This window comes from Myotis yumanensis, unplaced genomic scaffold (assembly GCF_028538775.1).
Source record: "Myotis yumanensis isolate MYYU_CA2020_CCGP unplaced genomic scaffold, mMyoYum1.0.hap1 SCAF_5, whole genome shotgun sequence".
Taxonomy (NCBI): Eukaryota; Metazoa; Chordata; class Mammalia; order Chiroptera; family Vespertilionidae; genus Myotis; species Myotis yumanensis.
The window spans coordinates 55,469,618-55,487,303 of NW_027223756.1; the positions used below are offsets into that span (position 1 = coordinate 55,469,618).

Consider the following 17,686-nt stretch of genomic DNA (forward strand, 5'->3'; position numbering starts at 1 on the left):
CAACCCCCTGATCGGCCCTGCTGTGTGTGTGACAGGGTGTGGCGCCCCAAACCCCGCCCCCCCCCCAAGGGCCCTGCTGTGTGACAGGGTAGAGCCATAACCTCCCCATTGGCCCTGCCCTGAGTGTGACAGGGTGCAGCGCCCCAACCCCCTGATCCGCCCTGCTCTGTGTGTGACAGGGGGCGGTGCCCCAGCTCCCCTATCGGCCCTACTCTGTGAGTGACAGGGGGGAACTCCTCAACCCCCTGATGGGCCCTGCTCTGTGAGTGACAGGCGGCAGCGCCCCAACCCCCTGATCGGCCCTGCTCTGTGCGTGACAGGGGGTGGCACCGCAACCTCCCCATCGACCCTGCCTTGAGTGTGACAGGGGGCGGTGCCCCAACCCCCCAATCAGCCCTACCCTGAGCGTGACTGAGGGTGGCATCGCAACCTCCAGATCCGCCCTGCTCTGTGCATGACGGGGCAGCGCCCCAACTCCCCAATCGGCCCTGCTCTGAGCCTGACCAGGGGCTGCACCTAGGGATTGGGCCTGCCCTCTGCCACCCGGGAGCAGGCCTAAGCCAGCAGGTCGTTATCTCCCGAGGGGTCCCAGACTGCGAGAAGGCACAGGCCGGGCTGGGGGAAACCCCCCCCCCTAGAGTGCACAAATATTTGTGCACCGGGCCTCTAGTATAATAATAAAAGCATAATATGCTAATTAGACCAGATAGCCCATCGACCTTCCAGACAAAGCCGCAGCAGCAGGGGCCAAGGCAGAGGCGATTAAGGGTGATCAGGCAGGCAGGCGAGCAGTTAGGGGCAATCAGGAGGCAGACAGGCGAGCAGTTAGGGGCAATCAGGCAGGCAGGCAGGCAAGTGGTTAGGGGCAATCACGCCGACAGGGAGGATAGCAGTTAGGAGCCAGCAGTTCCAGATTGCAAGAGGGATGTTCGAGGGGTCCCAGATTGCGAGAGGGTGCAGGCCAGGCTGAGGGACCCCCCCCTCCCCGCCCTGTGCACAAATTTTGTGCACCAGGACTCTAGTAAATAAATAAAGACAGAGGATTCTTGCTACGGTAGAATGTCAAGGACTGACTGGTAAATGTGAAGTGAATGCTAGAACTTAAAAATTATCATTTTGCAACTATCATTACAGAGATTTGTTTAAGTAAAAATCATCCATGGATGCAAAATTTAGGGAGAAATTTTGCTGAGGAACAAGATAATTGCATGGTTTTAAAGCATCTCCTCACAGATTGTTTATGAATTGCAAGGATAAAAATAATAGCTATAAAATGGAGAAATCAGACACCTTAAGCACATAATGAAAACCAAATGAACACCGTGGGACTCCAGATTTGGTGCCCTGAGAAAAATACATCACTTATGTAGAATTCTTATCAGAAATTCATAACCTGAACCTAATCGTGGGCAAATATTTTTTTTAAATGAGCAACACTCTATTAAATAATAAAAAGACTGTATTATTAAATTTACCAACATCATAAAAGACACAGAAAGACTGTGGAAATATTCCAGATTAAAAGAGACTAAATAGACACAATAGGTAAATTCTGTACCTGACCCTAGAGTGGATCCTAATGGAAAGAGAAAAGTACAATAAAAATAAACATGAAATATGGATGGTGTATTAAAAATATTGTATCAAAGTTAAATTTGTTGAATAATTAAAGCTGAAAGTTGTATTTTGGTTATGTAAGAGATATCTCTCGTCTTAAGAAATATACACTGTGACATTTAGGAGTATGTTCAACTTTAAAATGTCAGAAAAAACTGCATACATGTATAGAGAAGCAAGCAATGATAAAACAAATGGGATAGATTGTTAACAGATGAATCTATTAGTAAAACAATAATATGGAGATGTCTTGCAACTTTTTAAAAACATATTTTTATTGATTTCAGAGAGGAAGGGAAAGGGAGAGATAGAAACATCAATGATGACAGAGAATCACTGATTGGCTGCCTCCTGCATGCCCCACACGGGATAGAGCCCGCAGTGCCCTCGACCAGAATCGAAGCCCAGGACCCTTCAGTCTGCAGGTCGACGCTCTAGTTAGCCATTGAGCCAAACCAGCTATGGCTGTTCTTGCAACTTTTAAGTTTGCAATTATTAACAAAGTTTTTTTTAAAAGTCTAAGTGATAAGAAAGCATTATCTTAGAATTAAATGTTATCTCTTTCTCAGTGGTGCATACAATAATGATGCATTTTACAATTGATAGCATCTTAGTGTCAGTGAAAAATAGTAAGTGAATAGGTAAAAAACAACTCAGTAAGTTTTCTTCATGCAAGTAACAAGCTCTTAGGGAAAAACACAGAAGACTCACCATGTACACTAAATTAAGACTACTTAGAAGTACAGGAGATTGATATTACCAATCTGGTCTTCAAGCAATTGGAACTACAAGTATTCATTGTTCCTTAAGTCTCATTCTATAATTTGTGTGCTTAATTACAACTGTAAAAGTACCTATATACACTGCAAGGAAACCAATGTACAGCCATTTATAATATTTAATATACTTTAAATGGGCTTTAAATGTTCAAAAAATAAAATCCCCCTTGAAAACTAGGCCTAGAGGGAACTAAAAACTCTTAGATTGGTTAATTAATAAGTTACCATCCAATATTAAATGCTGATAATGGACAAACTAAAGAAAAGGAGAAAAATGCAAAATTATATTAAATCTGAGATTCAAACACAGTAAGTAGTACAAGCACAATTCAACTGTCAGAGAAATCCCCATAAAAATGCTAGGATTACCAGAGACTGCATCTTACAATGTTTTGACAAAAAGAAAAGCCCACAGAATTAAAAACACGGGTTTCTTTAGTAATTTCCATAATCTTTACCACTGCATTTCTACCTCTGGAAGGAGCTAAGGTAACGTCACTAAGATGGGTCAAATAAACGACTACAGAGGATAGATAAGGAACAAAGAAGCCACAGAATGTAGGGCAATGCTTATCAGTATAGCCAAGTGAATCAGGAAACTATGAATGTAATGGAAGAAACTTAGGCAATTCACTGAACTGGGAAAACAATTTTAAAACCTACACTGTGACCTGTGTATTTACACAAATGACAGGTGCATAATGGAAATGGGGGGGGGGGGTGGGAACTGTGTACTAATTTCCTAGGAATTATCTAGTCTGACTATTTTTTTACTTTCTTTAAAATTTTCCATTCCAACTAGCAGCTACCAAATGTGAATTCAGTGAATATCCTTTTTTTAATGCATTCATATTGAACTATCAAATGTAGAAAAAGAACTGAACTAATATTGTCACATACAGTACCTTCAAGTAAGTCACAAATCATTCACCATAAGCTGGTCCAGCACTGTCACATGTTTCCTCTAAATTTCTTCTAAGATGTCAAAAATTGAAATCTGCGATAATGTAAAAATATTCCTCTCTATTTTGTATTTTTATTAGTATAAAAATTATTATTGGTAAAAAGAAAATGAGACATAGAGATAAGTATAATGGGGGTTGACCGGGGCTGGGGGTAAGTGGAGTATGTAGTTATTATTTAATGGACACAAAAATTCAATTTTACAAGATGAAAACCGTTCTGGTAATGACAGTTGTACAACAATATGAGTGTACTTAATACCACTGGTATACTTAAAAATGGTTAAGGTGGTAAGCTTCATGTTATATATACTTTACCAAAATAAAAAATAAAAATGAGGGGGAAAAGAAAATGATAATTGATAACCCAACAACAAGAGGTAAAAGAAACCCAATAGAAATTAGACTAAAGAACCCAAAACCTAACAATCTACAGATATTCAGCAAATAGATAAATTTTACTACCTAATTCAATAGTTCTCAAGAGCAACAGTATGTTACCAAAATAGTATAACAAATATTCAAGCTAATAAGGTAAATTCTTTCAAATGTGGTTAAATTATTTGTTTTTAAGTCTGGTGTTCAAAGAAGGTTTAGGTGCCTTTCAGGGCATTGAGAAGACTGCAAGGGAAGGAACAGAGGTTAGGTATCTACTCTGCTGAGGAAGAAGAGGGCTAGCCACAGCTGGCCTCTATTAAACTCAGGCAAGCAGCAGGTTTGGAATCAAGCCAGCAGTGGATACAACAAAGTGACTGGGAATGAAGCCCTGGCCTAGGGCACCCTTGTCCCCAGATGTTTGGCACCAGCTGAATTATGATTTTCAACTCCCAAATGATTTCTCAGTTTAAAATGAACCAATTCAAATGGAAAGAAGACTATATACCCACAGGGGCTTAAATGATGGATTCTATTACTTCTAAGAAACTATAAATTAGTTTTAAAAATCCACCAAGTCACCCAAATTTCTTTTAATCATCAATATTAACAAATAATCTAACAATATCTACTCATCTACTTTGAAATATTTATTCCTCTTGTGGAAATTTCAATGCACAAAATTCCAACAGAAGCATTCTAAGAGCAAAAAATTACTCAGAAATAATTCATCTGCTCATACGTTGAAAACTACAAAACAGTGATGAAAGAAATTAAGGAAGACCTAAATAAATGGAAAGACATTCTATATTCATGGACTGTAAAACTCAATATTCTCCCAAAGTGATCAACAGATTCAACATCTCCCCATTAAAATTCCACCCTGATGTTTTTTACAAAACTGATGAGATGACCCTGCAATTCACATGAAAATGCAAAGGACCTAGAAAAACAATTTTGAAAAAGGAACACAGAGAACATACATCCCTATCTCAAAACTTACTACAAAGCTACAGTAACCAAGACAGTTTGGTAATGGTATAAGAATAGACTTATAAATCAATGGGAAAAAACTGACAGTCCAGATAAATCCTTACACTTATGGTCAACAGATTTCAGACAAAGGTGCTCAGGGTAATTCAATGGGAAACAATACCCTTTGCAACAAATAGCAATGAGACAATTGGATATCCACAAACAGAATGATGAATTTAGACCCTTATCGAAGCATTCTTTCACAGAATACAAAAGTGAACTCAAAACGGATCATAGGCCTAAATGTAAGAGCTAAAACTATAAAATATAAAACATCTTGAACAAAGGATGTAAATGTTCTAAAATCAGATTGTGGTAATGTCTCCACAACTCTATAAACTTACTAAAAATCCCTGAATTGTATACTTAAAACAAGTTATACTATGTGAACTTTACATCAATAAAGATGTTTACAAACAAGTCACTTGTAAAAAAATCACAATGGCTGCTAAATAAATTCCCAGAACTACATAGTATATTATAGAACCAATAATGCTAATACTAGTTATATAGAAACAAAAAAGTTATAAGGTTAGAATATGATGATTGCAACTACTTAAATTTATAAATATTACTAGTGCCCTGGTGCACAGATTCGTGCACACTGAAAGGAAATTAATTAGAAGGTGGCTGGTGGGGCTTGACTGGGCAAGGCGAGAAGGGCCAGACACACCCTGGAGCCAACCTCCTACGGTCCCTCCCTGGCCGGCCACACCTGGGGTGGAGCCGCAGCTTGAAGGGCATCTGCAGAGTGAGCAGGTACCTCCAGCAGGTAGGGTCCCTCAGCCTGGCCTGCAGGAATCGGGCCGAAAACGGCTCTCCAACATCCCCCGAAGGGTCCTGAATTGTGAGAGGGCAGTTCTTGGGTGACGCACCCCAAAACTGGGCTCCCTCCTGCCTGGTTCTGGGGTGCATAACCCAAGAACCGCTGCTGCCAAGTCACCACACCTTGGCAGCTCCTGCACTGAGCATCTGCCCCTGGTGGTCATTGCGCATCACAGCTACCAGTTGGACGGTTGCTTAGATATAGATATATATATAGATATCCTCCTATCTAATAATAGACAAACATGGTAATTAACCGTAACTTCGCTACCCTTCCCATTGGCTAATCAGGGCAATATGCAAATTAACTGCCAACCAAGATGGCGGCCAGCAGCCAAGCAGCTGAAGCAAACATGAGGCTTGCTTGCTCCAGTGATGAAGGAAGCCAAGGTTCACCGCCTGCCGCTGCCAGCCTCTGAGCTGCACTCTAAGAAACAATGTTGCAATTATAGAAGCTAAACAAACCCCAGAAACCTGCTTTCAGCCAGCCGGGCCTCAGAGCTGGAGTTGCAACAGTGTTTCAATTATAGAAGCCAAACAAACCCAGACACCTGCTTTCAGCAGCTGAGGTCTCAGAGCTGGAGCCGAGCCTCAGAGCTAAAGCCGGCTCTCAGTTCCAGTGACAGCCATAGAAGGTAAATAAATCCCAGAATAAAAAAAAAAGAAAAAAGAAAAAAAGGAGAGGTTGGGAGCTTCAGTCACCCGCCAGCCTGAAAACGGACCTCAGCCCCTTACCCAGACTGGCCAGGCACCCCAGTGGGGACGCCCACCCTGAAGGGGGTGTGACCAGCTGCAAACAGCCATCAGCCCCTCACCCAGGCTGGCCAGGCACCCAAGCAGGACCCCCAACCTGATCCGGGACACCCTTCAGGGCAAACCAGCCGGCCCCCAACCGTGCACCAGGCCTCTATCCTATACAGTAAAAGGGTAATATGCAAACTGACCCTAACAGCAGAAGGACTGGGAATGACTGGTCACTATGACACACACTGACCACCAGGGGGGAGACGCTCAATGAAGGAGCTGCCCTCTGGTGGTCAGGGCACTCTCACATGGGAGGAGCTCTGCTCAGCCACAAGCCAGGCTGATGGCTGCCAGTACAGCGGTGGTGGTGGGAGCCTCTCCTGCCTCCTCAGCAGCACTAAGGATGTCCGACTGCAGCTTAGGTCTGCTCCCCGCTGGCAAGTGGACATCCCCCGAGGTCTGCCGAGCTGCCAGAGGGATGTCTGATTGCCATCTTAGGCCCAATCCCACGGGGAGTGGGCCTAAGCCAGCAGGTGGACATCTTCCGAGGAGTCCCAGACTGCAAGAAGCCATAGGCCGGGCTGAGGGACCCCCCCGAGTGCACAATTTTTTGTGCACTGGGCCTCTAGTGTATGTATATGTATGTGTGTGTGTGTGTGTGTGTGTGTGTGTGTGTGTGTGTATATAAACCTAGAGGCCCGGTGCATGAATTCGTGCACCAGTGAGGTCCCTCAGCCTGGCCTGCGGGATCAGACTGAAACCGGCTCTCCGACATCCCCTGAGGGGTCCCGGATTGCGAGAGGGTGCAGGCCAGGCCAAGGGACCCCATCGGTGCACAATCGGGGATGGGGAGGGACATGGGAGGTTGGCCAGCCAGGGAGGGGTCCAGGGTGTGTCCAGCCCATCTCGTTCAGTCCCAATCGGCCAGACCCCAGCAGCAAGCTAAACTACCAGTTGGACCGTCTGCCCCCTGGTGGTCAGTGCACATCATAGCAAGTGGCTGAGCAGCCTTAGCATATCATTAGCATATTACACTTTGATTGGTTGAACAGCCGACTGGATGACCAGACACTTAGCATATTAGGCTTTTATTATATAGGACAGGATAGCAAATAGTTATAATAGTATTTAATGTGCCACACATTAAGTGGTTTACAAGTATTTACTCCTTTAATCCTCACTACAATGTGGTTTCCCTATTGTACAAATGGGGAAACTACGGCACAAAGAAGTTAAAAAAACTTGTTCAAGATCACAAAAGGGTGTTGTGATAGCGAATATTTTCCTCTTTAAATACCTTTAAACCTATTTTATTATTATGCATTTGAAAAGGAGACTAGTGGACATCATGGCTGCTTATCCAGCATCCACTGACCCTTTCATTGTCTTATCCAGATTTTTATTTTTGTATCCATCCCTCGCCATACAGCCCAGGTATGAAAAACTGATCCTATCCTTTGGTATAGCATTTGGCCCAGTTTTGCTTAAGCCAATCAACACATTTCAATGGCCACAGTCATTTTTTCAGAGGTCCAATCAGGGCTCTAGTTTGGAATGTTAGGACGAGAGGCTCTCTCTCCTAACTGCCACTGGCAACCATTCTACAACTGTGAGAGGAGCACCAACAGATTGAAGCTGACATCATAGAAAGCAGAACAGAAATGGAAAGAAACTGGTATTGAATATTATTGTGTTACTCTAAGTCAGGGGTCTTCAAACTTTTTAAACAGGGGGCCAGTTCACTGTCCCTCAGACCATTGGAGGGCCGGACTATAGTTTAAAAAAAAACTATGAACAAATTCCTATGCACACTGCACATATCTTATTTTGAAGTAAAAAAACAAAACAGGAACAAATACAATATTTGTATTTGCATGTGGCCCGCGGGCCATAGTTTGAGGACCCCTGCTCTAAGTCTTGCCCTACCTTTGGAATTCCAGATAAATCAGTCTATAAATCCTTTTTACTATGTTTCAAACAAGTTCAAGTTTTCTACTACTTATAACATGAAGTACAAATTGATTTGGGGCAAGTATATTTCTAGAAGGGTAACTCTTAAACTCATGGGTAACCCTTAAACTCATGATGGCACACATCAGAATAAAAACAATGAATATCTTTTCATTAAGGGGAGGGGGGGGGTCCCTCGGCCTGGCCTGCACCCTCTCACAGTCCAGGAGCCCTAGGGGGATGTCCAACTGCTGCGGAGGCAGGAGAAGCTCCCGCCACCGCCACTGCGCTCGCCAGCCATGAGCCCAGCTTCTGGCTGAGCAGCGCTCCCCCTGTGGGAGCTCTCTGACCACTAGGGGGCAGCTCCTGCATTGAGTGTCTGACCCCTGGTGGTCAGTGCCAGTCATAGCGACCAGTCGTTCCGCCGTTTGGTTGATTTGCATATTAGCCCTTTTATTATATAGGACTGGAGGCCCAGTGCACGAATTGTGCACGGTGGGTCCAGCCGGCCCGGCCCCAATTGGGGCAGATTGGGGCCGGGCCTGTCGAGAGGAGGAGACAGCGGGAGGTTGGCCGGCCATACCACCCCGACTGGGACCTGATCAGGGCCGGGCCGACTTGGGGAAGAAGCCGTGAGCAATTGGCCAGCAGGCCCTGCCCCTGATTGGGGTGGGGGGGACTGACTGGGGGCAGGGCTGGCCATGGGGAGGGGCTATGGGCGGTGGGCCAACTGGCCCCGCCCCCAAATGGTTTGAGGGGGCAGATCGGGAGTCAGCAGCCAGGGGAAGGGCCATGGGAGGTAGGCCAGACAGCCCCACCCACGATTAGGGTGGGGGGGGAATCAGGGACGGAGCTGGGTGGGGGGAGGGGCCGTGGGCCAGTCAGGTGGGAGAGGCCAATCAGGGGCGGGGCCAGCCGGGGGGAAGGGCCACAGGAGGTTGGCCAGCCAGCCCCATCCTCCCATTGGGCCGGTCCACTGGCCACAGTGGGCATCATAGCAACCGGTCGTTCTGGTCGTTATGGCGTTACAGTTGCTGGTTTTTTCTATATATAGATTGTATTACTTTCCACATGAACAAATGTAAGCCTACTTTTACCCCACCCTGTATTTTAATAATTTTTTAATGTTTTTAAGATCTAGATTTCTAATTCCTGAAAAATCAAAAGGTATTACACCATTGGACCCATGTTACCATAGAACAACAATCAGCTAGAATGGAATAGTAGCTGCCCCTTTAAGTCTACAAGTACACCCTCAGCATAGTCAATACTAGCAGAGGCTTTGTTTGATGTGCTAAACTCCTCTAGGCATTAAGTTGTCACACCACAAATATTTAGCAGGACCTATATCCATGTAGTCCCCTCTTATCCATGGGGAATATGTTCCAAGACCCCCAGTGGATGACTATGCTTTTCCTATACAACTTTTTTTAAAAAACCATTTTTGCACTTTGGGGCCATTATTAAATAAAATAAAGGTTACTTAAACATAAGGACTACAATAATGCACTAATAAATGAGACAGTTACTAATGACTAACGGGTAGAGGGTTGAAGCTTATGAATTGTTTATTTCTGGAATTTTCTCTTTACTCTTTTTGGACCACGAGTCACTGCAGGTAATTAAAACTGCAGAAAGTAAAACTGCAGATGAGGGGATACTACCATAATAAAAAATTATATTCCACCTTTTAAGCTTCAATGCTTCAATTAAATTCTTATACTCTTTAAACAAAAAACAAAAAAATTCACGAAAATATGCATTTGTCACCAGATCATGAGAAACCTTATTCTTGAATTAAATAACATTAAATACCTTTAAATACCTGATAGAAGCCTTAACCTCAGCATCAAGTTCCTGAAAACATGCCAATACATTAATTATTCTGGGTCCAAAAGTTTGACAAATAACATTAGCATACAGATGAAGACAAAAAGAAAATGGTTTTGAAGTGCAACCAGAAAAATGTAAAAGTTGACCAGAAGTTTGAAACACTTGAATACACAGGTGTACCATTAATCAAAACTTATCTGTAAAACAGACTTGCAAAAGGAATTACAAGAAGGGTGGTAAATTTCAAAGGACTTTATAGCAGAGTAAGTGCAAGTCAAATTAGCAAAGTTGGGAGGCAGAACTTTGTAGAGAAAGACTTCTCAAGTTATATGGCTCTATCATATAACTCTACCACTAATTTGGACAATTCTGGGGATCATAGTTTATTTAAACAGTACAACTTTATTAGTTAATATGTCAAAACGAATCTATAGAACATAACCTATTTTTTTATTTTGTTGGTTTTTTTTATTATCTAAAGTTTTACATATGTCTCCTTTTTCCCCAATTGACCCCTGCCCCCAAGTCATTCCCACCCCAGGCAAGCCCCCACTGCCCCAGTGTCTGTGTCCATTGGTTATGCTAATATGCATGCATACAAGTCTTTTGGGAACATAACCTATTTTAATAAAAGACCTGAGCCCTGGCTGGTAGCTCAATGGTTAGAACATCCCCTTCTCTCTCTCCCCTGAAGGGTTGCAAGTTCGATTCCCAGTCAAGGGCACATCCCTGGATTGCGGATTCCCTGCCGACCCCCAGTCGGGCACATGCAGGAGGCAACCAATCGATGTGTCTCTCTCACATGGATGGTTCTCTCTGTCTCTCTCTCTCTCTCTCTTCCCCCCTCCCTCCCTCTCTGAAAAGCAATGCAAAAAAAAAAAATCCTCAGGTGAGCGTTAACAATAAATAAATAAATGCCTGAAAAACAGAAAAATGTTATGATAATTACTAGTGGCCCAGTGCACGAAATTCATGCACTGGGGGGGGGGGGGGGGGGGCGCGCGTCCTTCAGCCCAGCCTGAGCCCTCTCGCAGTCTGGAAGCCCTTGGGGGATGTCCAACTGATGGCTTAGGATTTGGAAACGGGCCTAAGCTGGCAGTCGGACATCCTCAGCACTGCCGCGGAGGCAGGAAAGACTCCCGCCACCGCCACTGCGCTTGCCAGCCGTGAGCCCGGCTTCTAGCTGAGTGGCGCTCACCCTGTGGGAGTGCACTGACCACCAGGGGGCAGCTCCTGCATTGAGCATCTGCCCCCTGGTGGTCAGTGCACACCATAGCGATCAGTCATTCTGCCGTTCGGTCAATTTGCATATTAGCCTTTTATTATATAGGATAATAGTATGAACTCACTAATGAAAAATCCTGTGAAGATAGGTTAAAAGAGGAGCACACAGGAAGAATCAACAATATTGGTAATACATTGGTTAAGTTAGATGCAAGGTTCACAGGGCTTATATTGTTATAGTATTTCATTACGTAGTCATGTCATATTCCCTAGTCTGTATCCGACTTTTACAGTTTTAGAAATTTTAATCCAATGTATTGACTGTAAAAAAAGCTAATGATCAACTTTCTACATCCACAGTCTGAGTGAAAAAAACGAATGACTAAATGTTCTCTTTTAAGGTGTTTTTAAAGCAGTTTTTTCAAATCTATTTGAATGTTAAATAAGAAATTGAATGTACTGATGGAGGTTTCACCATTAATATTTAGTAAGACCAATGATTTTTGTGCCCTTACATTGGGGAAAGCTATAACTAAATTATAAACACTTGCGTAGGGAATCAAACAATTCTACATCAACTCAAGAGACAGATATATTCCTGGAAAGGTTTCCATTCCCAGAATCATCAAATCGGAGGCAATGTATTTAACCTTTCAGTATCTCAGTATCCTTATCTATAAAATGAGACACAGGCATAACTAGGAGATATTGTGGATTCACACCACTGCATAAAACCAGTATCACAATAATGCAGGTTGTAATCTTTTTACTGGTGGAGGGTCTTGCCTTCAATTTGTTTAATAAAAAAAAAAAAAAAAAAAACACAACACCCATGAAGCACAATAAAGCAAAGCACAACAACAGGAGTATGAAGAATTTTAAAAACATGTAAAGCACCTGGCCCATTGCCTGGTAAGTAGTAGTAACTTTTTAAAAATCACATTATTACTGGAAGCATCTGTCCTCATTTTGGCTTTAGTAACCTTTTTTAAAAATTCAAAAAAAATAAAAATCATTTATTAGCCCATCCGGTATGGCTCAGTGAGCCTTGACCTATGAACTAGGAGGTCACGATTGGATTCCTGGTCAGGGCATATGCCCGAGTTGCAGGCTCAATCCCCAGTGTGGGGCATGCAGGAGGCAGCCAATCAAGGATTGTCTCTCATCACTGATGTTTCTATCTCCCACTCCCTCTCCCTTCCTCTCTGAAAATCAATAAAAATGTTTTTAATTTATTTTTAATTAAAACATTCATTTATTATAACAGTGCAATTCCTGTCCTTGAACAGAATGAAGGCTAAGGCTGACAATTAAGAAATATTCAGGTGCACCTGTATTAACATTGAGATGAACTAGATTACCAAATTCCCAACATTTCAGCTCCCCAAATTTTCTGAAAACTGGCCCACTCCCTAGATATTCTTGAAGGAGCATGAAAAGTATCATAAGAGAGAATGGAAAGAAAGGAACTAATCCAGTCCTCTGAGCAACTTTCTCTGCTTTATATGAGAAGAGAATGATGGTGATGAGTGGGGGTAATTGAACAGATTTTCCCTCTCCTTCCACAGGAGCATCTATTATCCTGCAAACGTACAACTGTGAGGGACTTAACCAATAACCTTAAAATCTTAACAGGCCTACAGTTCTAGGCAGCATAGAAGCAACTATTACCACATTTTTAAATTTTCCTTAATGATAAAATGAAAGTGATTCAAAGAACAGAGCAGTTCAAATCTTCTTTCTGCCAGGGGAATGTTGTCTTTCACACACAAACAACTAATTACCGTCTAACACTATCACAGACGTGTGTTTATCATCCAAGGTACACGAGGTTTAGGTAAAGGGAGAGAAAAAAAACCTGAAAACTTAATTCAAGAGTTTCTATTTTGAAGTAAAAGAATATATCCATCTACCATTTATCTCCTTGAGATTCACAAACTTTTATTTCATTTTTAAATTTTTTTTTATTGAAAGAAAGGAAGAGAAAGAGGGAGAGGGAGAGAGAAAACATTGATTTGTTGATCCATTCATTTATACATTCATTCATTGGTTGCTTCTTATATGTGCCCTTATCTGAAATCCAACCCAAAACCTTGGCGTGTGAGGACAGTGCTCTAACCAACTGAGCTACCCGACCAGGGCAAGGCTCACACACTTTTAAAATCTCCCCCCTCAACACACACACACACACACACACACACACACACAAACATATGCAAGACCCATCAAAACACTGATAATTGTTGAAGCTGGATGATAGGTAACAGCGTTCTTTATACTATTTATACCGTTCCATTTTAGTGTGTATTTGAAATTTTCCATAATATATAAAAACATGGGTCTATAGGTGTTTATACATAAGCTCCAAATACAACAAACTGGTAGAGAAATACCCTATTGTTCAAAGTTTTCATATTCCAAAAGTGAATTTCATCTAACTATTTTTTCATTCTAGAGGTTGTATTGCAGGTGACCAGACTATTAGCAAAGGTGCAGTGAAGGAAATAATTAACTGCCCTGAAATAAAAGGAGCCTAACCTTGAAAACATAGAAGCAACAAGGAAAGGTGCTAAATAATTATTACAACTACTGCACATTCATATTTGTTCCCATCTGTTATGTTCTAACACAGGTGATTATGTGGAAGAGGAGGAAGTATTTTAAGGCTAAATTTACTTTTTATTCTTTAAAAAGTTGATGGGCAACAGGTGTTGGAATAAAGAAATCGGAAAAACCCTCCTTAAAAATAACCATTTCTGGAGCATCTGAGATCTTACTCTCGGCATATGTCATCAGTTTGGCTCAAATAAACACATAAAAACTAAAGAATTTTTTAAAAAAAGAAAGAACCATTTCTAAGAACAGAAAAGGAAAGTAGTGCATGTCCTTCTTTATAAAATAACATTCATAGTTCATAATGGTATAACCAGCAACTTCCAGTGACCAAATATGCTTAATTGCTAGACATGAATTTCAAAAAAAAAAAACCAACAAAGATTATCCTATCTCTGCTAAAATCCTCTTTTCAAATAACCATTCAGCCTAGCCGGTGTGGCTCAAAGGTTAAGCTTCGACCTATGAACCAGGAGGTCACTGTTGGATTCGCTGTCAGGGCATATGCCTGGGTTGCCTGCTCGATCCCCAGTAGGGGGCGTGCAAAAGGCAAGCCGATCAATGACTCTCTTATCACTGATATCTCTCTCCCTCTCCCTTCCTCTCTGGAATCAATAATCGATTTTTTAAAATAAAAGTAAACCGCCATTCAATTTTCACAATATAACCTTACATTCATTCCAAAATTTAGTATTTGTTAGTTATGCCTAAAAATAGGACTGGTCAAAATTGAAAATAAATGCTAACTTTGCAGCAAATTTATCTTTCATCAACCCTATGAACAAAATTTTGTGTTCAAAACTCACAGCAAACTGTAACTTCGGCAGACTCAAAAGGCAGCCCTACCACTTACATGACTTCTCGAGTCCAAAAAGAGGTCACAAGAACTTATTCGAAATGTCCAAGAGAAATGCAAACGTACTTATATATCTCTTCTCCCCCCCCCCCCCCCAAAAAAATGTATAGAATAAAACTCCTCTGGAAAGGCCCCAAAACATTTCCATGAGCAACATTTACTTTCTTAGTACAAAAGTGAGCGGGAGCATCTTCATTTTGCATCACCTCCCTTACATCGAAAGGGACAAGGCACTGCCTCATTGAGGTCAGCAGAATTTTGTGCCGCTGCCCATGGAAAAAGCCATCCTCAGCCCCAGTGAGGCACAGGGCTCTCCCTCCTGAACTGCTGGTCCCTCCACGCGATGAAAAGTGTCTATGCTTTTAAAACAGGGTCTCTACTTACCAGGTTAAAGACAGTCTCGACGATATCCCTGTTGGAGACTTCTCCAACTTCAACCAGCCCGGTCAACACGGCAAATTTCATGCGGATGCCCCTGATGGGGAGCCCGGGGGCCAGGGACAGGGCACCCTCCTCTCCGGCGGAGGTTCCTTCTCCTCTCCCTCCGCCGCCCCCGTCATCACCTGTTGGTGGCGGGGAAGGGACCTTGGCGTCTTCACTGGCCATGGCCGGTTCCCGAGAGGCTCGAGTCACTTACAGGACGGCGATGGTGTAAGGAGCACACGCGGCGCAAAAACCGAGAGGGGGGGGCCGCTCCCCCAAGTTGCGGAGAACCCCCAAAAGCAGTGGAAGTGGAAAGTCCTTGGCGTCGCCCTCCTCCTCTTGGAGAATAGTTGTCCAATCTCTCGCCCCGAGGCTGACAACAACGCCAAACCCTATTGGAAGATGAGATAAGCGTTAAATAGGCTAGGTTTTGTTTTAGGGTGTTTTAGGGGGGAGAAGGGGGATCCCTATTGCGCGTCCCGTAAGTTAGGAAAGGGGCCCCACCAGCAGCCGCCCGCTGCTCCCCGACTCGAGGAGCGAGCGGGCTGCGGAGGGGAGGCGGGCGCGGGCGGCTCCCGCACAGGTTCCGCCTCCCCCCCTCGCAGGTTCCCGGCGCCGGGCAACCTCTCCTCACAGGTGCACCGAAAGGGAAACTGTCGCTGGGCGAGGGGCGGGGGGGGCGCGGAGGGAAGGACGGGGCCCCGAGCTCCCACCGAGGCGGAAAGTTACTCCTCACCCAGATCCTCCGGACCCGAACTCGCCCCCGCCGGGGAGCCGCGAGACGAGGTGGCGGCGGAGATCCGGGCAGGAAAAGGCGGGGGAAGGGGGCGGTGATTCCTCTCCACGCTCAGCCCAGGGGGAGGAGTGGCGCACCTCTCGGGCACCTGGGGTCCACGGAGGAGAGGAGGGCAGGTGTGCGGCGGCCAGAAGGGAGGGGAGGCCTGGCCGAGACCTCGAGGAGGGAGACGCGGGGGGGATGGGGGGGGCGGGAGAGAGAGGTCGGTGCACCTGGTCGCAGCCTCCAAGTTTCCCTCTAGTCCGCTTCCCGGGAGTCCGCGGCTGCACAGAACTCCGTGGCTTCCTGGTCCGCCCCACCCCTACGGTCAGCCTTTGCAAAACGAGCCGCCGCTGGCGCTCCGGCCGCGGGGACCCAGGCTGCTGGCGCCCGTGAGGATGCTACTAGCACAGCCAGCCCCGCCTCGGCTCGCGCGGCCGTCCCCGTGCGCGTTGGCGCCGCTCCCCGCCGCCATGACAGCGCCGAGGCTGCCGGGCGCGGCGTGCGCGTGCGCGGGCGGAGGCGGGTGGGGACGCGCTGGCGGCCGAGGGGGTCCGGGGAGGGCGGGGGCGCTGGGCGCGGACTTGCTCGCCGGGCCGCGTGAGACACACGCCCAAGTGGGCGCGCTGCTCACGCAGCACCAGGTGTGCCCCGGGCCGGGCGCGGGAAGCCCTTTCCCTCCAGGAGCCGGCTCCTCCCGCGCCTCCCTCCCAGCCCCTGACCTGGGGAGGTGCCGAGCCCGAGGTCCTGACGCTCCTGCTGCTGTGGCCCGAGGTGCTCCGGGCGCGCGGGGAGCCCGCCCCACGTTGCCCAGGTGCCGGCTTGGGCCTGGAGAAGGACACCTGGGGGACCGCGGCGGGCCCGGGAGGCGGCGACGCTGGAGCCAGCGAGGCTGCGGTCCTCGCCCTGGGGAAGCGGAGCCCCCGCCGCTGACTGCGTTCAGCTGTTGCCCGCCCGCCGCTTTCTTGGAAGGAGATTCCCACTGGGATGCCCCGGCAGCTGCCACCGTTGGGGAGGGGGTGGGCGGGGGGTCGTGCCCACGAGGAATGGGGAAGAAGCCTTGCTGTGCAGCTGCCGCCGCGCCAGACCTCTCCCACATTCTAAGGCAGCGAGGATTCCCGGGGCAGCTGCTTCAGGCATCGTGCAGGCGGGGTGAACTTTGCCTGCACGTCTCTGAAGGGGTTTGTTTGTTTGTTTTTCCCTCTAGTGATTTTCCAGTGTGAAAGTTAGATGCTCCTCCTCCTCGGATGACTTTAAGAGACAAATTATATTAGGATTAAAACCAGCCCAGGTCATCATCACCTGTGCCCTTCCCCTGCACTCCCACAATTCACAGCAAAGCATTCTTCCTCGTGTATGAGTGAAAACCAAACAGGAAAGTGGTTTTTCACCCTTATGATTCTTTAAAGTCATAAGGCCTTTAAAAATAATAATAATGTTTACAATACTGGCAATTCCCTAATATGAAAGAGAAGCAAAAAGTGAGGATCAAACAAAAGAAAGTACTGTGGAGGAGGCAGAAGAAAAAAAAAATTAGTGTATGTTGATCTGACAGATGAAATAGTTTCCTAGAGAGGGATAGTTGAGATGGGCTTGAAAAGCAAACTGAATTTTAACTATCACATGGGAATTTGGGAGGAGGGAGGCAAGTAAGAAAAGATAAGCCCAAGAATGT

General features: G+C 45.3%; 1 protein-coding gene across 3 annotated transcripts in view; it reads right to left on the reverse strand.

Annotated features, from left to right (window-relative positions):
* The window catches only part of LRBA (LPS responsive beige-like anchor protein), a 554,804-nt gene extending 538,473 nt beyond the window's left edge, over positions 1 to 16,331 (reverse strand). For 2 of the 3 annotated variants that reach the window (XM_070415301.1, XM_070415299.1), the window contains exons 1-2: positions 15,973 to 16,040; positions 15,198 to 15,628 (exon numbers count right to left, since the gene is read on the reverse strand). In XM_070415301.1, coding sequence (XP_070271402.1) covers positions 15,198 to 15,419 — 222 coding nt within the window. In that variant the 5' untranslated portion in view covers positions 15,420 to 15,628; positions 15,973 to 16,040. Of the gene's footprint in view, positions 1 to 15,197; positions 15,629 to 15,972; positions 16,041 to 16,244 lie in introns of those variants that run through there. The other variant, XM_070415300.1, reaches the window with a different exon arrangement.
* Between the last annotated feature and the right edge of the window lie 1,355 nt (positions 16,332 to 17,686).